General features: G+C 43.2%; 1 protein-coding gene across 1 annotated transcript in view; it reads left to right on the top strand.

Moving 5' to 3' along the window:
• LOC126456378 (macrophage mannose receptor 1-like) overlaps positions 1-24,076 on the top strand; it is a 61,668-nt gene extending 37,592 nt beyond the window's left edge. The window contains exons 4-7 of the mRNA XM_050092131.1: positions 1,467-1,733; positions 6,306-6,507; positions 13,574-13,767; positions 23,910-24,076. Coding sequence (XP_049948088.1) covers positions 1,467-1,733; positions 6,306-6,507; positions 13,574-13,767; positions 23,910-24,076 — 830 coding nt within the window. The remainder of the gene's footprint in view (positions 1-1,466; positions 1,734-6,305; positions 6,508-13,573; positions 13,768-23,909) is intronic.
• Positions 24,077-27,850: the final 3,774 nt, after the last annotated feature.

Raw genomic sequence — 27,850 nt, 5'->3', positions numbered from 1 at the left:
TGTTTATTTGAGGCCAAAGATGGTCGTCAAGTCACAGTCACTCAGACAATGAAATTGTTAAAAGGTTACGTCAGTAGTTGCGACAGACTGAGGCGTCATTTTGAAATGTTGTCACAAACCTGGAAAACTGCATTAATAATTGCAAACAAACTTCTTTCAAACATTACGAAAATGATACTGAAACCAGAAATTGAAGTAAAGGCAGCAGAAACGGGTCACAAAAAATCAAACCAACGTAAAATTGTCATGACGTCTTGTGACCGGTTTCTTCTGTCTTTGCTTTAGTTTACTGGTTTTAATATGTTTTTCGTAATATCTGGAAGACGTGTGGTTGCAGGTATTGATGCAGTTTTCCAGGTTTTTGATTACATTAGCAAATGACGACTCAGAGCGTCGAAACTAGTTATGTAAACGCTTAAAAATTTCATTACTTTAGCTACTGTGGGTTGACGGCCGTTTGTGGTGTGAAATAAACATTTTAAAGTTCAACATGAAACTGGGAAAGTGTTTGTTTTGTAAGTGAATTACCTGAGAAACCCGCCATTGCCTGTTGTTTATTTCTCCCTCCTCTCTCGGGGCATCTCCTCCTCCTCTCTCCGTCTGTGCAACTCCTCCTTCTCCCTCTCTCTATCCTTCGCCTTCTTCCCCTTCTCTCCACCCATCCCCTCCACTTTATCCACTTCTACTCCCTCCTCTTTCTATCTATCCCCTTTATCCCTGTCCCTCATTTCCAAACTTCCTTCTCTCTGTCTGCCACCACATATCTCTGTCACATCCACAACCCCCCATTCTCTGTTCTGCGCCTCCCGCCCCTTCTCCCCTCTCTGACAATCTACTCGTCCTTCCGTCGCTGTCTCCTCCTTCCCTGTAATTCCATATCATCATGTCTCTCTCTCTCTCTCTCTCTCTCTCTCTCTCATAATCTCCTCCTTCCCCACTCCCTGTCCACCTCCGCCTCCCACTCTGTCCATCTCCTTCTCCCACCTCTCTCTGCCCCACTTTCATCTCTACTCTTTCCTTTCTATATCCATCTCTTCTCCCCTCTTTCTGGCCATCTCTTCCTCTTATCTTTCTCTGTCCATTTCGTCTGCACCCTCTGTTCACCTCTTCCCCCATCTCTTTGCCTATCCCTTCCGTCTGCTCTCACCACTACTCTCCTCTCCTTTCTGCCTCCATCTTCTCCTTCCCCTCTCTCTGTCCATTTCACTCTTCCCTATTTCCACCCATTTCCTCCTTCTCCAACACGTGCCTCTTTTCTCCTGCCCCGTCGCTGGCTGTCCATCTCTCTCCACCTCCCCACTCCACAATAGAAAGGTGGTGTTTCTTACCCCAACAGTATTTCTTTCCATTTTGTGACTGATGTGTGTACAGAGTTTGGTAGAATTCGGGCCAGTGGCCGAGGGAACATACATAAATAAGCACATTCATTTTTAGAATTTGTATGGATGATTACGACCATGCTGCAGCCGTCGTCCAGGACGTGCCGGCGGGCTACGAGTACGTGGAGCCGTGGGGGCTGTTCAAGCTGTACCGGCCGCACCTGGCGCGCGACGCGGCCTTTGCCACCTGCCAGCGCCACGGCGGCAGACTCGCCATCCCCAGGGACAAGGCGGCGGCCGCCGCGCTGGGCAGCATCCTGCGACGCGAGCCCGGCATCGCCGCAGCCTTCGTCGGCATACACGACATCATGACCGAGGGCATCTTCTACGGCGATGACGGCAAGTACCGCCCCAGTGCGGGCTTCACACAACCAGTTTATATTTATTCAGGAGTAGTTCTCAACTGTCTGTGGAAATACAACTACAGGGTTTTTCTTAAGCGGCTGCGGGATTCAGAAGTAGACTGCGTGAAAATTAGAAGACATGCAAAAAAAGTGAGTGCACATAGGATGTATTCAGTTGAAACTACTGTCTAGGTCGAGTGGTTCGACTATAGAAAGGGTTAGGTAGGTTCGGATACAGAGAGAGAACTCATAAGAAACATCAGCTACGCGTCTGCTTTTACATATACACTCTGCAAGTCACTGTACACTACATGGTGCTCGGTATATTGTACCAATAATGTCGATTTACTTTCCTATTAAACCTTGGATCCATAACAGGGGTCTTTTAGACCCGAAAACCTTTCATTTTCTCAATAACTTGCATTAACATAACTTTATCGCGGTTGAAGCCCTGTGTAACCCTTAGAAATACAATTGATACTCTTCGGGAGAAGACATTATTCTTTCCGAGGCATATTAACTATTCTATATTATGAATTTTGTAATCCTATACGTCTAACGCATGGCAGAGCTTAGACCTCTTAGCGAATCAGCCATATTTCCAATAGTTATCTTTTATCTAATGTTGCAATAAGAGTAGCTAGATAACAATTAACAGTTTGACACAGATATGCTCTTTATTGACAGCTCAAAGTACTGTAAAATCTATAACCGAGTACTCGTTTGAATGTAAGTGAATTTTTCAATTCCGAAACACTTTCAGATGACATCAGTTTCGTTTCATAAATGGAATAAGTATGTAACTTACCTTTATTTGTTACTAACAACATGGATATCGTACTACCCGTAAGAGATAAAAGAATATTATTTGAAGACAGCACAAGTTCTTGAAGTTTTGGATCAACTGTTACTGAATGGTTTGAAGATGAAGCATTCTTTGATCGTAGAGACAGAAGTGTTTCAGAAGCTGATGGTAGCCAGAATAAGGAACGTAAATGTTCTAACGTACCAAGGAAAGCAACAAAGAAGAGTTAGATGATACAGAATTGTCGATTTCATTATCGGTCATGATGGAACTCAATATTGCAAATCACTGCCACAAACGAGCCTGTTGCAGGGCAGTTATTTCAGAAGGAATTATAAAACTAAACTACTAAACTCCGCCCGAACAGGCCGTGAAGGTACCGACCGACCGCCGTGTCATCCTCAGCCCACAGGCGTCACTGGATGCGGATGCGTAGGGGCTTGTTGTCAGCACACCGCTCTCCCGGCCGTATGTCAGTTTACGAGACCGGAGCTGCTACTTCTCAATCAAGTAGCTCCTCAGTTTGCCTCACAAGGGCTGACTGCACCACGTTTGCCAACAGTAGCTCAAGTAGGTCATTCTCTCATGTCGTAACAGATATCGTATCTCGTCCTGACCGAACACACGCGCCTACCCTTGTCTGACTGATGGCTTGCTGTCACCCCCCCCCCCCCCCCCGTTTCAACATCTCTGAACTGACGGAGTCCTCCTGGTGACACCGTATACCCAATATGAATAAATTTTCATTGTGGTTTAACCCAAATTTTGCTTCAGAACGAAGGGACATCCCAACCTGGCCTGTTCGGTCCTGACCGTCCTGAACATACAATATCATGAAAATTCTACCTGGTCCAATAAGAGGTGGTGTAACAACACAAATAGAAAATTCTATTGTAAATGAAGTTTTCCACGTCCAGAGACGTTTTATAATCACCATCATAAACGAACAAGCGTGTGATATTGCTAAGTGCTCTGCATTTCTGCATAATCTAATTCTCTTCAGCGGAAGGCACGAAAATACATATGAAAGGGACAGTCAAGAATATGATACTTTGATTTATAGACAAACGTCGTGGGTGAAGTAGCTATAAATTTCTTGTGGTTATTTTCACAGCAACATCCCAATTACGTGGAAGGCAGATGGGATAAGACGAAATTTTTTCTTTAGTCGAGATGAGAATCAAGAATAAAAGTTATTCCTCAACAGAAGAAGCTTTCGGAAAAGGAAGATCACCAACACGAAGATGCTTCATGTGCCCACAATGATTAGACACAAAAGTGATAAACTAATCTGCAAACGCACAACAAACGTAAGCGTCGGACAGTTTTATATACTGACAACGTGCTCGACAGTCCTGAAGAATTTTATTGACTGCACAACAAATATTTGCAAAGAACGTATTGAAATTATCTGTGAGAGGCATTATTTTTAAAGAGTTTATCTTTTGGTGAGGATCAGTAGAACTGAAAGTTGTCCTATTCAGGGAAATATAACACAACTTATAATATTGTATGTAAATACATAAAACTGTAACCATTAACTTTTTGAATAGTTATTTATTATTCCATGAATCGGTTTTCGAACCTTTTTAGGTTCATCTTCATATGATTTCCTGGAAGTTATATCACTAGCATTATGCCAGAAATAGTAATGTTACCGGTTTTCGAACCTTTTTGATGTTCATCTTCGGATGGTTTTCTGGAACTTACATCACTAGCATTATGATGGAAATAGTTATGTAACTTCCATAAAACCATCTGAAGATGAACCTAAAAGGGTTCGAAAACCGGTTCGTGGAATAATAAATAACCATTCGAAAAAGTAACTCGGTTCAGTTTTATGTATTTACATTCGATTAAGAGTCACGAGTTCTAAAATATCCGTAATGGACAAGCTTAATCTTATAATATTGTATTTCATATTACACTAAAATAAACATAAAAATATCTTCTGTCACACATTATGTGTCACCAACTCCTTAAAATTTTGATAATATTTCTTTTGATAGTAACATTTAGAGCTTGCTTCAAGGTGGGGGTCTTACAGACGTCTCGCATACGTTTTAGTGAGACTAGCCACTCATGCATCCAGGGGTTCAATTCTTGTATATTTATTTCGTGATCCCTGTGCGAGATGTAGGTAGGTGAGAGCATAGCGGTGGCGCAGTCGGCTCCCAGTACCAACACAAGTTCTCTGAATCTGCCGTACACGGTTTCGCGAGAACTACCTCGTAATTTTTCCAAGATTTCTTCCGTGTGGCCTAAATGTTGCTGATGATATCCTAGAACCGGGTCTCTATACAAAAACAATGTTACTTTTCTTTCTCTGGAACATTCACTGTCCAGCATAACTCCACTAGACAAATCACATATTTACAAAGACATTACGTATGACCGTGTCTCAATTAGTAGTCAGTGATGCGGCACGCCGTAGAAAGCCTTTCAGAAGTCTACTGTTTCAAGATAAAGCAAACAAGCTGAAAAGAGCTGAGATTTTGATAGAAGCTTGTTTTTCATTGTGTTGGAGCTTATAATATATTCTAGCATTCTGCACCAATTGTGAGAGATTGATCTACTGCCCTTTTTTGTGAACATTTGATTCCGCTCTTTCCAGGGGACACGGAAAATGATTCTCTCCTCTGTCTACGAGGAGCGTGTAATATATAGTGCAAGAGATTTTTCTCGATCACTTTCGTTTGAAAAAATGTGGAATTTGAAGTAGGACATAATGGAATAACCCCACTTCAGCCCCTACAGTTTCATGAAGATCTCATATGTGATGGCGCTACACGCAGCCTTCAAAACGTCATCTGTAACGTAGGTGCCTTCCAAGCAGAGAGCTGTCATTGAGCTTATTTTGGTGGAAAACCATAAAATCGCAGATATTCGTAGGCGCTTTCAGAGTGTCTACGGAGATCTGCCAGCGAACAAGAGCACGGTGAGGCGTTGGGCTAGGCGCATGTCATCATCGCAGCTAGAGTCGCGCAAACGCGTCCGATTTCTCGCTTGCTGGCCGGGCGCACACAGCTGTGACTTCTGCGGAGTTGCAACGCGCTATAATCTCATTCGATCACAATCAAACACCTCGCTGCAGGACTGGACCATAAAGAAAAAGGAACTGCTTGCACGTTACGAGGCTGATCGTGTCAGGTTTTTGTCGATCATCGTCACAGGCAATGAATCATGGATTCATCACTTTGAACCGCAGTCCACCATACATCCTCCGAAGAGGTAGTTACAGATCGTACCCTGACCCGGTAAAGTAATGGTGACGGTCTTCTGGGACTATGAAGGTGTTATTCTGTTCCATGCGCTCCCTCATGGTGCAACGATCACCTCTTAACTGCGTAATTTCAGCGTGCTCGTCGCCACAAATATGCAAACGAACTTCTCCTTCTGCATGAGAAAGTAAGGCCTCTCAGAAGTCTGCGCATCTGATGGAGCTCACAAAACTTCATTGGACTTTTCTGGGTCCCCAACGGTACACCCAGGATCTCGCACGTTCCTACTTCCATCTGTTCGGCCCAATGAAGGAAGCACTCTATTGGAAGCAGTATGTGCGTGATGTGGAGGTTATTCATGCAGCTATACGTTGGCTCTGACGTCGACCGGTAGTGTAGCGCCATGCGGGCACACAGGTCCTACCGGTATGACGGCGTAAGGCCGTCGCATTGAAAGGACGTTATGTAGGAAAGAGTGGGGTATGGAATAGCCCTCGTATTTGGCGAACAGTTTGAAACATGGACAGGTGTCCGGTCACAGTTGTGCTTGTTGCAGGACAAATAGCGACGTACCAGGAGTGGCGGTACGGGGAGCCGGGCCACGGCAGCGACGACGACACGTGCGTCGTGATGACGGACGACGGCCGGCTGGACGGGCTCAAGTGCGAGGTGCCGGCGCCCTTCCTCTGCGAGCGGCCGCAGGCCGGCCCCCTGCCCGCCGGCTACCGATACGTGGACGGCGCCTCGGCCTTCCTCAAGTATGAAACGAGTTTGTAATTATTTTTTAAATTTATTATTAGTTCTGTTGAAAGACGTGCGGAAATACGTGTCGTTGGATCTCTGACAGAATTAGAATTCTAGCTTGCAACAGAAAAAAAAACAGAAATTAATTTCTCTTCCTACAAATCCTAAAACAATCTTTTCTCAAGTATGTGATAAACAACTGTTCTGCGACGCTCCTGTATGCAACAGACAACTTATCTTGTCTTGCCGCTGCAACTGCGTCATCATGCTAAAATATTTCAAAAGCAATACAGCGTTATTAGGCAGGATATAATACATGGTCATAATAATTACAATAACTACTGCCATATTTTTATATGTAAAGAAATTGAATGATCAGGAGGGGTTTGGTCAACTAGCCTTAAACGGTAAAAAAATGAAAGAAACCAATAAAAACTATTTTTGCAATATGTATTTATTTAAACACTGACAAACTTTACACCGACTTTTAATTATTACACAATGTCTATACTCAATAAACACGTTTCCGGCCACAACGAAGATACGAATATTACTCCCAATGAACGCATACACAGATGTGACAAAATCCCTCCAGCGCGCAATCAACCAACAACAACGAAGGCAAATTACCAAAAAAAGAAAATCCTCAATTAATACCAAAGTCTCCTCCGACGCTACTAACACGATCACGGCAGGCTGCGACGTCTCATGTCGCGCGGGTTCTCTCCACTGCAAGCTGCGACTGACCACTTAGATTCCTCCCAATAACTGCCGTTCACTCTGAACTACTCGCGATAATAATATCTCAGACTCGGAGTTTGTGTATGCACACCACACCAGAATCATTGGACACCTTTGCAAAGGAGTATTAACGTCCAACTTCAAGTACGTCTCCCTACATGCTTTCTTTCAGTATCTATGTGCATACAATGACCGCCCGTCTACACATGTCCCACAATTCAGTGCTGCGTCTGTTTAAAGCAAATCCATTGATGCAGTCATTATCACCTATCTTAATGCTCTAATCAGAGTTTATACGAGCGGATAACAGCAATAACAACTTGTATATTTAAAGAAACTCGATTTCCTAGTCACGTCGATAATCAGTTACCTCGTTCTTATACGATATCAGACGTTACATACAAACTAGCACTTACAAGACAATAACATTTGAGAGTACTTCCTAATACAATAAGCTTGTATCGAATCTCTATCTGCTCTTGGTCATTTTTATGACATGTGTACTAAATTTCCTGAGAGACGTATAGAAATTCAGAACGACAAGATTAAAATGGTGTCTCGCGAGACTAATTGGGCAATCCAGACAACTTACTACATTGCTGAACATACTATGTAGGAACATGAGATACCAGACGGCCTGTTGACACTTGAGGAAATGCGACTATTACACGACCCACCAACAAGTCCAACTAAAACGTGCGTGGATACCTTCAATACATGGAAGAGATAAAGTGGTAATAACAATGTTCTTTCTAGCGAAAACTCATAAAAATAATTATAATCGCGTGGCTCCAACAATCTCGACAAGAAGTACATCTTGGAAGCATCTGAATCAGGTGTGATGCAAAAATCACTCGCAAGGAACCTGCCAATGTGGAGCAGGTTGGTATCCATAACACATTGTTTTCGCTCGAATCCTGTTCGCTCATTGCAGATGCATCGTGCAATCGTCTAGTTTTTCCACCTCAATTAAATTTGACTCGACGAAGATAATTGTAAGCTCTATATACCTACACGAATAGTGACCCGAATCTCATGACTCATAGCTCAAAGGATTTTCTCATGTTCTTTAATCAAATAAATGTATAAGAACTTTTTCATTCGATTATAATATTTCGAGGAAGATCTCTTTGGCTTTAGCAAAGATAAAAACACCACAGAGACAGTTTCGGTAGATAATGGAACATTCACAAGATTTGTCGACGTAGAAAAAGCGTTCGACAATGTAAAATGGTGCACGATGTTCGAAATTCTGTCAAAAATAGCGATAAGCTACATGGAAAGACGGGTAATATACAGTATGTATAAGAAACAGGAGGGAAAAATAGAACTGGAAGACCAAGAACGAAGTGCTCAGATTAAAAAGAGTATAATATAGGGATAAAGTCTTTCGCCTCACCTATTCAGTCTACACATCGAAGAAGCAATGATGGAAATAAAAGAAGTTCCAGAAGTTTATTTAAAATTCGTAGTGAAAGGATATAATTGATATTTGGTGATGACACAGCTATCCCGAGTGAAAGAGAGGGGGAATTACATGATCTGCTGAATAGAATGAATATTATAATGGGTACTGAATATAAATTAACAGTAAATCGAAGAAAGGCGAAAGTAATGAGGAATAGCAGAAATGAGAATAGAAAGAAAACATCAGAATTTGGGATCACGAAGTAGACGAAGTTGTCGAATTCTGCTACCTAGGCAACATAACAACACATAACAGACGGTGAAAGTATAAAATAAAAACCTGTCTAGCACTGGCAAAAAGGGCATTCCTGGCCAAGAGAAGTCAACTAATATCAAACATAAGTGTTAATTTGGGGGAAAAAATTCTGAGAATGTACTTTCGGAGCACAGCATTTTACGGTAGTGAGACATGAACTGTAGGAAATCCGGAACAAAAGAGACTCGAAGTTTTAGAGATGTAGTGCTGCAGAATAATACTGAAAATGAGGTGGACTGATGAAGTAAGAAATGAGGAGGTTCTCCTCAGAATCGGCGAGGAAAGGAATATATGGAAAACGCTGACAAGGACATGGGACAGGACGATGGTCTACCTCTTAAGGTATCAATAAATAACTGCCAAGGTACTAGAGGGAGCTGCTGGAGGTAAAAACTGCAGAGACAGAGAGAGATTGGAATACATTCACCAAGTAAATGAGGACGCAGGTCGCAACTTCTACTCTCAGGCAAAAAGTCTGACGCAGGAGAGAAATTTGTGGCAGGCCGCGTAACACCAGTCAGAAGGCTGATAACTCGGAAAGAAAAGTAGTTTGTAAGATGCAATTACAGACTGAGACGAATACTTATATGTAAATCTTGTTGCTCAGACAACAAGATATAACATAGGGAAATTATACTGTAACCAACATCATTATACAATAGAAACACTTTTACAGTTACAGTAGCCGGCCGCGGTGGTCTAGCGGTTCTAGGCGCGCAGTCCGGAACCGCGCGACTGGTACGGTAGCAGGTTCGAATCCTGCCTCGGGCATGGATGTGTGTGATGTCCTTAAGTTAGTTAGGTTTAAGTAGTTCTAAGTTCTAGGGGACTGATGACCACAGCTGTTAAGTCCCATAGTGCTCACAGCCATTTGAACAGTTACAGTAATTACTGGCCATGAGACATGAATACACGTTATATCGTCACATCCTCCTATCCTGGCAAAAACTAAAGTCAACGAAAAAAAACTAAGTACAAGGCACTGACTCGTGAAAGTCTAGATTTTTTTATCACAAGCCGAAATCAGTGACACTTCATAATAACTTGAGCAGCTTCTCTGTGTTACACTTTACATACGTCTTAGTAGTGCGACATCCACAAGATATGTTTTCGAGCCATTACCTGTAGTCAAGCGTTGCTGATACAGTCTCACATCCGTATATGCGGGACAGACGACGAATTCAGCAGTCCAACACAGCGGAGCGATGCCATAGAGGCAATGGTGGTGAGAAGCGTAGCTGGTACTGATCCATTTGAGGTGACTAACCAAACATGAGTGACTTCCACCTGTTCTGAGATTTCGGTAGTTCCCGAACAACCTGCTCATCTACATCTACACACGTACCACGCAAGCCACCGTACGGTGCACGCTGGAGGACACCACTACTAGCTTTTTCCTATCCTGTTCCAGTTTCAAATAGAGCGGGTAACAAACGACTGGCTATGAGCTTCCGTACCAGTCCTAATTTCTCTCATCTTATTTTCGCTGTCTTTAGGCGAAATGTGTGATGGCGGCAGTAGAATAGATCTGCATTATGCCTCAAATGCAAGTTCTCTAAACTTTCTCAATAAAGCCTCACGAAAAGCGAGTCGTCTCCTTACCAGGGATTTCCCGTTTCAGTTCACGAAGCATCTCCCAAATACTTGCTTCGATCCTAGCGATAGCCGGCCGGTGTGGCCGTGCGGTTGTAGGCGCTACAGTCTGGAACCACGCGACCGCTACAGTCGCAGGTTCGAATCCTGCCTCGGGCATGGATGAGTGTGATGTCCTTAGGTTAGTTAGGTTTAGTTTTAAGTTCTAGGGGACTGATGAGCTCAGAAGTTAAGTCCCACAGTGCTCAGAGCCATTTGAACCATTTTTGAACCTAGCGATAACAAATCTAGCAGCAGGCCTCTGAATTTCTTCGATGACTTCCTTCATTACATGATGGGAATCCCAAACAAATCGAGCACTACGCAAGTGTAAGTCACACTAGGGTCCTATATGCTGGTTTCAGCACTGAAGATACTGTACGAACTGGTTTCGACTTTGACATGCAAATGCATCTAACGGCAGCTGTCCAGGTAATTAAGATAACGAGTACATGTATACCTCAAATTCAGAGTATGTATTAACCTGTACTGAGATCAGATGATGGTAACTCTGTTTACGGAAACCGGTCATAAGGGTTTTACTAGCGCGTCTTTCTTCAAGCTGAATATTTACAGATGCCCCCTATAACTCAATATGAGCAAGTTAATTTTCTGTCAAGTTGATAGAACTTTATTCAGAATTCGCTGAATGCTTCATGTATAGTCCTCCTTATGTACATTTCCAGTCAGAAAATGCTTTGAATGAAAGCCCTGCACCTTATATTGAGGAGTGATTTTAGTGCGAAATACAGCAGAGATATTGATACGGCGGAGGTAGTTACTGAAATAGCTGCTTTCAGTTTCCATGTGAAAAAGAAGATGAAGAGGACTGGTACGACTTGTCATTTTGGTATATTGAAGTTGTTTTCCACATATGAGTTTAAGAGAGGCTTATCAAAAAACCGAAATGGATTTAACGATATTCGCCAGTGTCAGTCCCGCAGCTTCTTTTCATCGCAGTTTCAGCAAATTCATCGTCATAACAGACTACTTAAGGTCAAGTATGGGTGGAAACACCGTCCAATTTAGATAAGTTGTCGATTGAAATACACGGATGCTAAACGTGACTTAAATATCATAATCAACGAGTTTTCTTTGCTCAAAACAAGGAAATGCAAAGCAGACTTTTAATAAATTCCTTCTGTACTCTTAAGAATAACCCTTTTTCTTTAGTATCTAATAATTAAGTACTATTTATAATTTATAAGGTGCAAATATAATCTGTTCTTTATGATAAATGATATTAAAACCGTTGTACGTTAGTTGCCACAAACGATAAGATGTATCTTCTGTTTAACTTCCAATTTTTTGGAAAGGTTATACAATTTGTAACCTACTGCAGTGACTCGTCTCATTTGTAGTGTGGAAAATTTGGACCACACCTAGGAAGAACTGCTGTAGTGTACTACCGAAGGCAAATATGCGATGAGACGAAAACAAATGACACTTTTGTTTAATGACAATAGTTTCACTGAAGCTACCGCAATTTACGTTGATCCTGTGGACCTTACAAAATGCAGGACATGCTTCCTTATAGGGTGGGAGATTACCATAGATGGCAGTGCATGCTCTGCACATGCTCCGATATTTTCCGCAAGGATGGTAAGGAATTCTTGTAGTAGGGCGTTCCATCTCCCACCAGTACGATCGACAACTTATGGATGTCTTTGGTATATGTGGACGTGCTACCATACGTCACTCGAATGCATTCCACACGTGCTCGATAAGTTTTAAGTCGGGGAAACGGGCATACCATTCCATTCGCTGGAAAACATCTCTTTGTAAGAGCTCCGCTACCACCGCAGTTCGACATGTTCGTGCATTGTCGCCAATAAAAGTGAAGTCAGGGCCGAATGCGCCTTTGAAAAGGTGAGGGAGTGCAGTGGTGGAATAACATAGGACGGTAAGTGTACCGTGTTCAAGTATTTGGATGTCAGTACCAACATGGAAAATTATGCCTCTCCACATCGCAACACCTGGACCGCCAAAACGATCATGTACAACAATTTTCCTGGATGCGTTACGCGTTTCCACCTCTCATGTATGACGTTACGTCTAGGATTGGCGAACATCTCAGCTGAAAAAAAGACTGCAGAAATATACACTGACGAGGGTCGGGGTGACTGTGTAGGCCACAGCATTGGCAGTTCTGATTGGGACGGCACCGAATGGTTCAAATGGCTCTGAGCACTGTGGAACTTAACTTCTGAGGTCATCAGTCCCCTAGAACTTAAAACTAAACCTAACTAACCTAAGGACATCACACTCATCCATGCCCGAGGCAGGATTCGAACCTGCGACTGTAGCGGTCGCATGGTTCCAGACTGTAGCGCCTAGAACCGCACGGCCATACCGACCGGGTCCGCAGCTCGTGGTCGTGCGGTAGCGTTCTCGCTTCCCGAGCCCGGGTTCTCGGGTTCGATTCGCGGCGGGGTCAGGGATTTAATCTGCCTCGTGATGACTGGGTGTTGTGTGATGTCGTTAGGTTAGTTAGGTTTAAGTAGTTCTAAGTTCTAGGGGACTGATGACCATAGATGTTAAGTCCCATAGTGCCCAGAACCATTTGAACCATTTGAACCACACCGACCGGCAGGACGGTAACGGTCTATCGTAAGGTGCAATACTAGCCTAAAGGTGGTCGTCATAGTTATACTGTCTGGGTGTAGGGAGTACGTCCAGTTAACGACTATGGTAATACTCTCCAACCTGCTAACGGAGAGATGCGGATCATCTTTCCCTTTGATCATCCCTCTGCCGTATAGCTGTTCCTATATTCACAGCAACAGTCTGAGTTTTTTCCTTGTATTAATAAACGGTTTTGATACACATTCTATTCACACTTCCTGGAACGTATTTCGTTATGTAACTTTAATTGCTTCAAATATTTCATCCTAACGCCCAGTTTAGGGTTTTACCAGAAATAGTTTTAACAGACGTTATCAATTAAGGCTGTCATAAATGTGCTGTATTTGCGTTGCCGTCAGGCTGTACACGCAGGACAAGGTGGCCTACAGTTCGGCGCAGAAGGTGTGCGAGGCGGACGGCGGCGCGCTGGCGGTGCCGGACACGTGGCGGCGGGCGGAGGCCATGATCAAACTCATAGCCGCAGCGGCGGGACACGTGTACGTCGGGCTCACCGATCTGCAGTCGGAAGGCAGCTTCATCACCAACGACAACAGTAAGTTATCGCGTCTGGTAAGCATCATTTTGATCTTTTGGCTGCATTTCGACTTACAAAGCAAGTGTCGTTACATTTTGAAGTCTTCATACCCTCGATCTTCTACCTAAAATATTAATAATCATTGCAGACTGCATTATATTTTGATTTATGGGTTTGAAATTCTTATTTTCGAATACAGACAAATATATTTTTCTTCCTTCATATTCAGTCACATGTTGTTTATACACTCCTGGAAATGGAAAAAAGAACACATTGACACCGGTGTGTCAGACCCACCATACTTGCTCCGGACACTGCGAGAGGGCTGTACAAGCAATGATCACACGCACGGCACAGCGGACACACCAGGAACCGCGGTGTTGGCCGTCGAATGGCGCTAGCTGCGCAGCATTTGTGCACCGCCGCCGTCAGTGTCAGCCAGTTTGCCGTGGCATACGGAGCTCCATCGCAGTCTTTAACACTGGTAGCATGCCGCGACAGCGTGGACGTGAACCGTATGTGCAGTTGACGGACTTTGAGCGAGGGCATATAGTGGGCATGCGGGAGGCCGGGTGGACGTACCGCCGAATTGCTCAACACGTGGGGCGTGAGGTCTCCACAGTACATCGATGTTGTCGCCAGTGGTCGGCGGAAGGTGCACGTGCCCGTCGAACTGGGACCGGACCGCAGCGACGCACGGATGCACGCCAAAACCGTAGGATCCTACGCAGTGCCGTAGGGGACCGCACCGCCACTTCCCAGCAAATTAGGGACACTGTTGATCCTGGGGTATCGGCGAGGACCATTCGCAACCGTCTCCATGAAGCTGGGCTACGGTCCCGCACACCGTTAGGCCGTCTTCCGCTCACGCCCCAACATCGTGCAGCCCGCCTCCAGTGGTGTCGCGACAGGCGTGAATGGAGGGACGAATGGAGACGTGTCGTCTTCAGCGATGAGAGTCGCTTCTGCCTTGGTGCCAATGATGGTCGTATGCGTGTTTGGCGCCGTGCAGGTGAGCGCCACAATCAGGACTGCATACGACCGAGGCACACAAGGCCAACACCCGGCATCATGGTGTGGGGAGCGATCTCCTACACTGGCCGTACACCACTGGTGATCGTCGAGGGGACACTGAATAGTGCACGGTACATCCAAACCGTCATCGAACCCATCGTTCTACCATTCCTAGACCGGCAAGGGAACTTGCTGTTCCAACAGGACAATGCACGTCCGCATGTATCCCGTGCCACCCAACGTGCTCTAGAAGGTGTAAGTCAACTACCCTGGCCAGCAAGATCTCCGGATCTGTCCCCCATTGAGCATGTTTGGGACTGGATGAAGCGTCGTCTGACGCGGTCTGCACGTCCAGCACGAACGCTGGTCCAACTGAGGCGCCAGGTGGAAATGGCATGGCAAGCCGTTCCACAGGACTACATCCAGCATCTCTACGATCGTCTCCATGGGAGAATAGCAGCCTGCATTGCTGCGAAAGGTGGATATACACTGTACTAGTGCCGACATTGTGCATGCTCTGTTGCCTGTGTCTATGTGCCTGTGGTTCTGTCAGTGTGATCATGTGATGAATCTGACCCCAGGAATGTGTCAATAAAGTTTCCCCTTCCTGGGACAATGAATTCACGGTGTTCTTATTTCAATTTCCAGGAGTGTATATCCTCTAATTCAGTTACCGACCCAGCAGTTTCCTTTACAATAAGAATATTTCTAACACTGCTATAAAACTTTTTTTTCTTCCGTGTTTCGTAAGATTACTGAATTCTCGCCAGACAAAAAGGCGGCTCATTTAAAGTAAATCGTCTTCTACATTCCTGACTTTTCTAACGTGAAAAATCTGTGCTGTAGATCAATAATTTGTGAAACTTGATTGATCTCAGTTCGTACGTACATGCCCAACGTGAGTATGGTTCTTAGATTTTGATTGCTGATTGATAGATTGATTGATTCATTCAAAGGACTCTTGTTGTAAAATTCGAATTTTCATTACCAGTGACACCTCGGATTGCGTTCCATCTACTGTTGTATTATAAGATGTCTCATAAGTGCCCAAATGGAGAGATAGTATTTCACGTTCACGTGCCAGGCGATTAAAAAGTCTTCCACGTGAATTACGTCATTTACATAAAAGCATTAAAGTTCCAGTGTGATAGAAATGCTATTTTCCATATAATATTACGGAATGATGCTTCAGTATCATCGAAATGTTCCGTTTCGTTCCTGCGGTTTCCGTTTTTCCCATCGGGTGATACGTGCTTAGTGAATATAGCGTCAGGCGCCAAGAGAGCGTGTGTTGTAGAGCTATTTGCATCAGGCTGTTACGACGGTACAACGGCACTTACTGATCATATTTTAGAGAAAGGGACCACGCTGTTCAACGTTCCGTGGACATTATTGTCGTTACGGCCGGAGCACAAGCTCGGATCGGGCAAAGTTGGCGAAGAAAACTGGCTGTGTCCTTTGTAAGGAACTATTCAGACATTTGCTTTGATCAAGTTAGGAAAATCACAGAAAATCTAAATCTGGATGGTCGAACGGAAGTCTTAACCCCAGTCTTCACGAATAAGAGTCAAGTGTTCATTGCACCAACTCGCCTGCAAGAAATTTACCAAACACCATTTCCATTAGACATTAGTGTTCACACATTACTACCGCAGACAGTAAGGAGGAAATAGCGGAACAATAGACAGTGACCGACAAAAATGGTAGGCCGCATGTACAAATTTCTTATGCAGGCCAAAATTCCAGTAACAGCTGTTTCCAAAATCTCGAGGTAATGATGGAAACAAAAGCCCTAACGTTTCTAACTGCTACAAGCTGTAACCTCGAGGGCAAAGATGAGCTTCTGAGTGTGCTTCACAAATTCAGCAGCATTCGAAAGAGGTTGGTTTTCATGAAAAATCTGTAAGTAGTAATGGGTTTTCGTTAACGCCACAGTAAACAGATGCGATGAGAGAATCTGACACACATAAAATATTCTCACCACCAGGCGCTACTTCAGTAAAACTTCTCAGGATATGTGAACTCTTCATCATATTGTTATAGAAACCAAGGTTCGCCAGAGTGGTGGGTTGAGGCACTTATGAAGAGATCTTTAAATGATGGCAGAATAATTCCTCATAAAAACTGAGAACGGGACCACGCTGTTCAACGTTCCGTGGACATTATTGTCATTACCGCCGGAGCACAAGCTCGGATCGGGCGAAGTCGGCGAAGAAAACTGGCTGTATCCTTTGTAAGCAACCATTCAGACATTCGCTTTGATCAAGTTAGAAAAATCAACTTGACCACACTCTCGTAAGACATTTACTGAAGATTATATCGGTTGCGGAAGTTTACGCTTCCACATGTCAAGCAGCATGTCCTCCATGTAGTGTGCTCCAACCGATTTCACAGTTTACTGTTAACGCCTTCTTCATACAGCAATTATAACTTTGTAAGGATAGTAATTCACTATACGTAAAGGGAGATTAAAATCTAATAGTCATGGGGGCCTGGAATGCGGTTGTAGGGGAAGGAGTACAGGAAAGGGTTACGGATGAATATGGGTATCGTACTATGAATGAGCGAGGAACAAGACTAATTGAGTTCTGAAATAAACTACAGGTACTAACAGCGATTACTCTGGTCAGGAATCACAAGAGGTAGAACTATACTTGGAAAAGGCTGGGAGACACGAGATGATTTCAATTAGACAACATCATGTTCGGACAGAGATTCCGAAATCAGGAACAGCTACAGACTGATAAAGGTAAAGGCACCAGAGAGGCAGTTCTGACGTTGCGGCTCATAATGGAAGCAAGACCAAAGAAAAATCAAGACGCTTTCATAGGATTTATCGACTAGGAAAAGCGTTCGACAATGTCAAATGGTGCGAGGTATTCTAAATTCTGAGTGAAATAGGGGTAAGATATAGGTAGAGAGCCTAGAGGGAATAATGATAGTGGAAGACCAAAAACCAAGTGCTCGAATTAAGAAGGGTATAAGACATTGTGTTCAATGTATACATCGAAGAAACAATAATCGAAGAGAAACATAGGTTCAAGAGTGGAATTGAAATTCAAAGTGAAAGGATATCTACGATAAGATTTGCTGATGACATTATTATCTTCAGTGAAAGTAAAGGAGAATTACAGGATCTGCTGAATCGAATGAACACTCTAGCGATTGCAGAATATGGATTACGAGTAAATCAAAGTAAGATGAAAGTATTGAAAAGAAGCAAAAATGAGAGCAGTGAGAAATTAACATCAGCATTGACGGTCACGAAGTGGATGAAGTTAACGAATTCTGCCACCTAGGCAGCAAAATAACCCAAACGGACAGAGCAGGGAAGAAGTAAAAAGCAGACTAGCACTGGAAAAAAGGGTATTGCTGGCCAAGAGAAGTCTGCTTGTATCGAACAAGATCTTAATTTAAGGAAGAAAATTATGAGAATGTACGTTTGGAGCTCAGCATTATATGGCTGTGAAACATAGACTGGGAAAGCCGGAACAAAAGAGGATTGAAGCATTTGAGATGTAGTGCTACAGAAGAATCTTGAAAATTAGGTGGACTGATAACGTAAGGAATAAGGAGGTTCTACTCAGAGCAGATCAATATATGAGAAACACTGACATAAAGAAGGGACATAATGGCAGGACACCTAATAAGGCGTCATGGAATAACTTACATAGTACTAGAGCGAGCTGTAGAGAGTAAAATGTATAGAGGAAGCCAGAGATTGGAATACATCTCACAAATAATTGTGTACGTAGGTTGCAAGTGTTGCTCTGATATTAAGAGGATGGCACAGGAGAGGAATTCGTAGCGGACAGCATCAAACCACTCAAAAGACTGATGAAAACAAAAAGCCGGCCATCAACGTAAAATCAGATATACTACAGTTCACTCAGGGGCTTAACCAACAGATCTCCCGCATACCACTCTCGGGGGTAGGTGGCACACAGAAAGTACCTCCGACATATACTTTAGATATCCTTCTGTCTACATATTTAGAGCCTGCTGCCACTGGAGGGCTTAGAATTGTATCGCGTAATGTCAAGGTGTGGAGCGGAGCTATATCGGTCCGTGAGAAACCGCTTGCCGGTTTCGAATTTGAAGAGTTCGTCCACACATGGGGCATCCTCTTCTTCAGCATGACAATGCCAGACAACACACGAGTGCTACGACATCAGCAAAGATCCGACGCCTTGAGTTCGCTATCATTCATCGTCCTCCATACAGTCCCGAATAATCCCCATCCGATTTTCATCTGTTCCCAGAACTTAAAGAACCGTCCCGAGAACTTCACTCTGATATCGATGAAGCGGTGCAAGCAGAGGTGAGGTTGTGTCTCTAAAAGTCAAACATTCCACAGGGACGACATCAACAAACTGGTCTCTGGTTGGGAGAAATATGTTCGTCGTCTGGGTGACGATGGAGAGAAATAAATATGCAGACAAGTAGAATAAAGATGTAGAATATTAATTAATTTGTTTCATATAAAATGTTTTAAGTGGTTTTACATAAAAAATTCGGATGAAGACGTAGAATCAGAATCAGCAAGGAATACATGCCAAGTATTTGTAGCAAAAGCTTCTAATTTCGTTGTGGCTGCTTAGCTATATGATATCTGTCGAGAGCTACCAGTTATCGAGCGTTAGTTACGTTGATCATCTTAAACAGTTTGAATTACAACCACCACAATTCTGTAGCTCTGCAACTAATTTCCACAGTGTTACATCTCTGAGTGTCTTTAAAACTTTTAAAATGTCGAATACCGCACGTCTACAATTTTAAAGTGTGTAATAAAATTATTTAACTCTGTGGCTAAATACCTAAAATGTTAGAAAATGATAGGCAAATGGTATACACCATTGAAAAATTTCATAGACTATTAGTCGATGACATAATGTCCAAATTACTTGTAGAACAGTATAATTTTGGCACGTACGTGGTGATTTTACTAGGGAATATCTTTTATTACCACTTTAGAACTCATCTTAAGGAAGCTTTTAACGTCTGACTTATCTTCACTTACGTTCACAGTGTAGTGGTTTCTCTTCATCCGACGGGAATGATCAATTAGTAAATCTTCCTGTAACGATACATTACTGCATCTAAATATGATAGCGTCGTAAAGTGTCCCTCACGTGAAGTTACCACGTTCTATAAACCACAAGCGTAAATTCTAGCAGTTAGCGCTGAGTGTTTTCCTTTTTTTTCTAATTTTGGCCTCCTGTATCATTGTCCCCAATGGAATTCATCTTGTCAGGTCGTGGTTTCTAGCATGCAATTTTCATCACTGCAGTTCACTGCGGCTTTTGAGATTGTTACTGCATCATTACAATAATGTTCCAAGTCCTTAAATACATGGGATGCCATCTTATTTAGTGTTCCAAGGTACGTCAGGAAAATTTCACCAATGTAATACAGTCAGTACTAGGTGAGAGCCAGTCAAAAGAAACAAACCGCTGTAATGTTCGCGGAGTCTGATCATAATACTTATTCACCACAAATATTAAACATTAATTCATGGTCTATTAATTTTAAACTAATGTTTCCTGGGGCAAAATTATACAGTAAGCCACTTCCATAAATGTATGATACTTGTTCATGTCAAGCAGGCTAATCGATGATTTACTAAAGTTAGTCATAAACTGTGTTTGCCACCTGTCTGCACATGGCCCTCTTTCGTGATACTTTGGGAAATTCCGGTGATATTCATAGCAGAGTTCTAATTATTTTGTTAATTGTTGCTGGTTAATTTGTAATAATTGAAATTGTTGTTATGAAGACATCAATTTGCGTAGAAATGAAATGATCGTATGGCATTGTTGGCCGGGAGGCCCCATGCGGGCAAGTTCGGCCGCCGTATTGCAAGTCCTTTTTAGTGGACGCCACTTCGGCGACTTGCAAGTCAATGATGATGAAATGATGATGGAGAACACACAACACCCAGTCATCACGAGGTAGAGAAAATTCCTGACCCCGCCGGGAATCGAACCCGGGACCCCGTGCGCAAGAAGCGAGAACGCTACCGCAAGACCAAGAGCTGCGGACAATTTGCATAGAAGCTTATGCATTGATAGACGGGTTTTAACCTTTCAAACATTAAATAATAATACTGGATGTAACGAATATTGGCAGTTCTTCCATTGGTCTGCCGTTGCCCAAGCACAAAGGTAGCCAGCCATCAAAGCTTTCTCAAGCTCCGCGCCCACGTCGCGTGACCATTGTCACTTGTGGAGTGGGCGATTCGCTTCTAAAGGCAGCGAACACAGTTCTGTACGATACGACAAATTGTAGCCGACACAGTTGCATAACCGCCAAAACAGTTCTCCATTATATTAAAATATGACGAATGGCACACCTGGAACACGCTCAATGATAATCAACGTTTCAGTTTTGACATGAATTCGATCGAAATCTTTATATTAACCGATATGCTATTTTGCAGAGGACGAGCAATCTTATTTCATTACATTACACTAGTAATTGTTCCACAGATTACGAATACGACAGTGCGTAATGATGTGGAACATGTCAGTTTAACATAAGTTTTCTTTAGACGATATACCTCGTTTCACAGTTACTATTTCATATCTAAAAGTTAATATATTGAGCAGAAGGAGTTATCATTCAGATATCCTTTCAGTTTGTTTTAAAATTGCGGTTGACTATATGTCAGACTTTTAATGATATTTGGCAAATGAACAAAGATTTTTGTGATAGGATAAGTCAGCCACTTCTGTGCGAAAGTCAGCTTTAACACAGGATAGAGGAGATCACCTTTTCTACTTGCTACTGTTTTTGAATTGGGATGGATTATTAGTAATGAATTTCATAAGTGAATACTGTGAATATCCCGAGTTCCTAAAGTAAACGTCTGCAAGGTCATCTTGGGTGGGCTCCAGCTATTATTCTTATTACACGCTTTTGTGTAATGAATATTTTTCTCTTAATGCTGAATTGCCCCAAAATATGATGCCATATGAAAGCAGTGAATGAAAATAGGTATAGTAGGCTAATTAATTGGTACGTCTATCACCAAAATTTGCTGCAACTCTAACAACATGTGCATATTACGTGAAGTATGTAAGCACATATAAAATGAGGATGGTTTCCTCTTAACATGAATGAATATGCATAAATGCAGATCATAATAATGTATTACCTGTGAGTAGTACAACAGCCGAAACCGCGATCGCCAGTAAATAAATTTAAGAATAGTCCAGGTGGGAGATGCTGAAACTTTTAAAATTAGTGAAGCCACTTTCTTATTATCGAGTATGTAGACGCTGTTATTAGAACCCAGGACTGGCAGCAGAAGGTGCAGGGAGAAATTCCGTGGCCAGTCATACAAAATTAGGTTCTGAAATACGACTAAAGGTCACCTCCAACTGTCTTCCCCATTCTTGTCAATAGCAGGTATGAACTCAGACAAGGCTTCTCAGGTTGATGCGTGGCAGCTCATGAATTTTTAACACACCTACCTCACACACACGTCAAAGAAATTCGTTACGGCAATAATTTTGTAATAGGATAAAACTATGTACTTTGTTTCGCTTCCATGATCGTCTAAGGCTTTTGAGTGCAAGTAATACTGACAAATTCACTGTCACAGTTTACATTTATTTACATTCCATGCAGCAGACAAAGTACGCTATTGTCAACAAACTAAAATCGCTCCCAGGTTTGATAAGGTGCTAACGATACACAGGGTATGTAGACCTAATATCACTTCAATAGTGTGCTTCCGGATGTTCTAGTAGTAGTAGTAGTAGTAGTAGTAGTACTAGTAGTCGTAACTCTGTTTATCCATAGATACCTATTACAACGAGATCGGATGTGCTTTGGTATTACAATTTAAGAACAACAAAAATAAAGTACAGGGTGGTTATAATTTTACTTTGACTACTTGAGATGGCCACCATGAAAAACGAGGGATCATAGGACAACGAAATTTGTGGAAACATTTACAAGAACATGCCTAGGAGAAACATCGGATAATCTAGTGAAAGAAATACATTTTCATTTCCATATGGGAACGTACCACTTGTTAATTGCGTACCATATTTACTCGAAGGTTCCAAACGTTGCTTAAAATTGCTGTACTGTGGACCGAAATATTTCAGGTAGGATGTTGGCTACCCCCTTTTGCAATGCTCATCTTCAACCTCCAGCGTGTTTTAGTGTCCTGTCGATAAATCTTGTTCTTCGGGGAGCCGGGAGGAAACTAAAGAAACGACTTCGTCTTCGTAACCAGCAAAATGCAAACACAAGGTCTCTCATAAGTCTGCACATCCGAGAAAAGCTCACAAACCTTCATTCGACCTGTTTTTCCTCATCCAACATGCAGCCATGACCTCGCACCTTCCGACTTCCATCTGTTTAACCCAAGGAAGGATGCACTTCACGGTTAGCACACTACACTCGCAATCAGGATGACGATGGTTTGGATCGCGGCAGGCCATCCTGATTTACGTTTTCTTCGATTTCCCTAAACTGCTTAAGCCAAATGTCAAGATGGATCATTTGAGAGGGCTTGACCGATTTCCTTACCCATCCTTCGCTAATAGGAGCTTCTTCTCTGCCTCTAATGAGCTCGTTGTCTAGGAGACGTTAAACACTATTCTCCCTCCGACCTCCTCCAAGGTAACTGATGCAGCAAAAAGTCAGCTCCGACATAGAGTAGTAGGGCGGTACCATGCAAGCATACAGGCCCTGCCAGTAAGGTGGCGTAAGCCCGTCGCATGGAACGGAGATTGTCTTGAGAAACAGGGGAATAATGCGGTGTCTTGGAATCCTGCCTGCTTTCAGAAAAAAAAGCGTTGCATTACTTACTGAACGCCCGTAATAAATACTTGGAACCAGGCGGCCAAAAGTATCGCAGATCGTAAGTCGACATACAAGCAAACTGGGAGGTATTAGAAAAGGTGCTCCAGAAACAGCATTTGAGGCATAACGTTAGAAATGGCACTTTGGTGGTAGAAGTGTTTAGACTTCGCTAGCTAGTTTTTCAGTGGAAGTAAAATAGGAAAACATTTGTAAAATGTAGTAGGAAATTTAAAGACATTGGTTGTGAGAAGTATGCAAACAAGAAAAGATTACAGAGGACAGGAAAAAAACGACGACACAGCCGTTGGTTTGTTTTTTCTCCGCAGCCAGGTACCTGTCGGACATGGAATTCGACGCGTGGGAGGCGGGCCAGCCGGACAATGGCGACGGCTACGGCTATGAGGACTGCCTGGCGCTGCACCCCAACGGCACGCTCTTCGACGTCGCGTGCCACCTGCCGCTCGCCTTCCTCTGCGAGCTGCCGCCGCCCTGACACCACCTTACATAAAGTGTGACGAATTTCAACTACCGGAGTCGATGGTCACGAGAAATTTGCATTCCACGAACAAATACTTGTACGTGACCCAATTCATTCTGAAAAAAATCAAATTTACAGCTGTTAAAAAAACCAAAAACAAAAACAGGCAAATAAAATCGTAATGTAATAAAATAATTTACCTTGTCACCATCTGTACCATATTCTTTCCCATGAAGCTCAGTATGTGCACCATCTTTAATACAGCATTTATGTTCTGATGTTGCCGACACTGGAAATAATCCTTTGAAAGTACTCGACGAATCTCTTCTTCGCACTGACGAGCCAAAGCATGTGTTTAAGAGGCTCCAGTCTCCATTGTACGCTTATGAGCATTCGTCTGTCTAGTGCCGAGTAGAGCTCCAGTTCGCCCTTTGTTGTATGATTGTATGATAGCGGAACAACACTGGTAGCAGTTACATCTGTAAAATATCTGGGGGTATGCGTGCGGAACGATTTGAAGTGGAATGATCATATAAAATTAATTGTTGTAAGGCGGGTGGAAGGTTGAGATTCATTGGGAGAATCCATAGAAAATGTAGTCCATCAACAAAGGAGGTGGCTTACAAAAAACTCGTTCGACCTATACTTGAGTATTGCTCATAAGTGTGGGATCCGTACCAGGTCGGGTTCACAGAGAAGATAGAGAAGATCCAAAGAAGAGCGGCACGTTTCGTCACAGGGTTATTTGGTAAGCGCGATAGCGTTACGGAGATGTTTAGCAAACTCAAGTGGCAGACTCTGCAAGAGAGGCGCTCTGCATCGCGGTGTAGCTTGCTGTCCAGGTTTCGAGAGGGTGCGTTTCTGGATGAGTATATTGCTTCCTCCTACTTATACCTCCCGAGGAGATCACGAACGTAAAATTAGAGAGATTCCAGCGCGCACGGAGGCTTTCCGGCAGTCATTCTTCCGGGGAACCATACGCGACTGGAACAGGAAATGGAGGTAATGACAGTGGCACGTAAAGTGCCCTCCGCCACACACAGTTGGGTGGCTTGCGGAGTATAAATGTAGATGTAGATGTAGATAAAATGGTGTGTCACATTTTCCACGAGATACCGAAAAATACTGAGCCATCGTCCAGATCCATTGCCACATAATCGACGCTCAGTATTCCCGGAAACTGTTAGAGATGAAAGCAAAGCACTCACATGCTGCTCTTCTAGATGTGTAAGGTTCAGGTAAGATGATCAGACGTTCCATACAATCACTCTGAAGTCAAAAGCTCCACCCAGTGATGAGGTGGTGTATTGCCTCATTGAATACACAGGCTTCCTGTGAGAATCTGAAGGTGAAAAAACAGATTAATATGATCTGAAAGTGAATCTCTGTATCGATAGCCTGTGTGTGATGAGATAAATTTCATGCCATATAAATCCAGCCGTCCTTCTCATAGATAATCTCTATCAAATACCTAAATACTGAACTGTAAACAGTCGCGCCATGCGGGTTTTCACGTTACTTAGTGGCGTCTTTATTCTTGTAAAAAGATTCCAATGTTAGATTGACATAAAAGTTTTTTGAGTATCGCAAGGCGTCATAATATAAAAAATGATTCTGGACAAACCAACGTTGCAGTGGCCTTCTTCTGGATCTACCGGTGTGTCTTAACTGTATGGAGCCGGCTATGTCTGTCATTGCTGCTATCTGAAAATGACGTTACATCAACAACATAAAGGTCGTTGTTACTAGAAGCGGAACGAGTGGGAACCACCGGATGATCAAAAAGTCAGTATAAATTTGAAAACTGAATAAATCACGGAATAAAGTAGATAGAGAGGTACAAATTGACATACATGCTTGGAATGACATGGGGTTTTATTAGAACCAAAAAAATACAAACGTTCAAAAATGTCCGACAGATGGCGCTTCATCTGATCAGAATAGCAATAATTAGCATAACAAAGTAAGACAAATCAAAGATGATGTTCTTTACATGAAATGCTCAATATCTCCACCATCACTCGCCAACAATAGCTGTAGTCTAGGAATAATGTGAACAGCACAGTAAAGCATGTCCGGAGTTATGGTAAGGTAAGGCATTGGCTTCGGATGTTGTCTTTCAGCATCCCTAGAGATGTCGCCGGCCAGAGTGGCCGAGCGGTTCTAGGCGCTTCAGTCTGGAACCGCGCTACTGCTACGGTCGCAGGTTCGAATCTTGCCTCGGGCATGGATATGTGTGATGTCCTCAGGTTAGTTAGGTTTAAGTAGTTCTAAGTTCTAGGGGACTGATGACCTCAGAAGTTAAGTCCCATAGTGCTCAGAGCCATTTGAACCTAGAGATGTCGGTCGATCACGATACACTTGCGACTTCAGGTAACCCCAAAGCCAATAATTGCACGGACTGAGATCTGGGGACCTGAGAGGCCAAGCATGACGAAGTGGCGGCTGAGCACACAATCATCACCAAACGACGCACGCAAGAGATCTTTCACGCGTCTAGCAATATGGGGTGGAGCGCCATCCTGCATAAACAGCGTACGTTCCAGCAGGTGTTTATCAGCCAGGCTGGGGATGATGCGATTCTGTAACATAACGGCGTACCTCTCACCCGTCACGGTAGCAGTTCTGCTGTCCAGCGCCATCTGTCGGACATTTTGTGAACTTTGTTTTTCTTTAGTTCTAATAAAACCCCATGTCATTTCAAGCATGTGTGTCAATTTTTACCTCTCTATCTACATTATTCCGTGGTTTATTAAGTTTTTAAATTTATGCTAACTTTTTCATCACCCAGTATATAACACTCACGTTTAGAAAAACACAGGATACCTTGAAGAACTGGAGATAAGATATTCATATTCACAGGCCATGTCAATGTGTATGTTCTGCAGAAACGATTAGTATTTGAACCATGTTAGCCCGCACATTCAAGGTGATATCGGCGCAACACCACCTACCGGTAATATGTGCCTGCGGCTATGATTGTCCCTACAAACCGAAGTTAATGGATCAGTGTGACTTGAGCAGACGTGGAGAAAACCTCGCAGACGTATGCGCGAATCGTAAAGTCAACACAGCGAGTTTGAAAGAGGGTGCATTATTAGCATGAGAGCATGTGATGCATTCATCCGGGAAGTTGCTGCTTGTGTCGGGCGAATTTTGCGGCAGTGCAATGTGTATGCAGATTGGTTCACGGAAGGCCGTAGAACCGACGAAATTAGTTAGGTAGCACCACCCAGACCACCCCCCGGGAAGATCGACACATCATCCAAATGACATTGCAGGATAGATCTGTGTCCTCGGCACTGGTGATTGGTGAAATAGTGTAACACATCGTACACTATCAGGGATGACAGTCCCTCGCCGTTTATTATGGCTTGAGTTACGTGCGCGTCGTCCACTTCTCTGCCTACCTTTGAGGAATGTGCGGAAACATACTAGAGGCTGTAGTGTATTGAACAACGTCCCTGGGGCAGGAATGACATCAGATAGTGTTTTCAGATGAAACCAGGTTTGTTTGTTTGAAAATGATGGCCACATTTTGGTTCGCCGTAGACAGACGGAGCGGCATCACAGTGACTGTATTCTCACAAGACAAACAGCACCAACTCAAGGAGTTACAGTGCGGAGTGGTATCAGGTACAACTACAAATCATAGCTGGTGCGTGTCCAGGGCACTGTGACGAGTGATATCTACATGAATTCCTGCGACCATGAGCCATACCCTTTTTGCACAAAGCCCCAGACAGCATTTTTCAGCAAGACAATGCACGACCACCTGTTGCTGCACGA

The sequence above is a fragment of the Schistocerca serialis genome, chromosome 2 (assembly GCF_023864345.2).
Source record: "Schistocerca serialis cubense isolate TAMUIC-IGC-003099 chromosome 2, iqSchSeri2.2, whole genome shotgun sequence".
In the NCBI taxonomy this organism is placed as follows: Eukaryota; Metazoa; Arthropoda; class Insecta; order Orthoptera; family Acrididae; genus Schistocerca; species Schistocerca serialis.
Note: the sequence above shows the minus strand (reverse complement) of the source record. Positions and strands in the feature narration are given on the sequence as shown.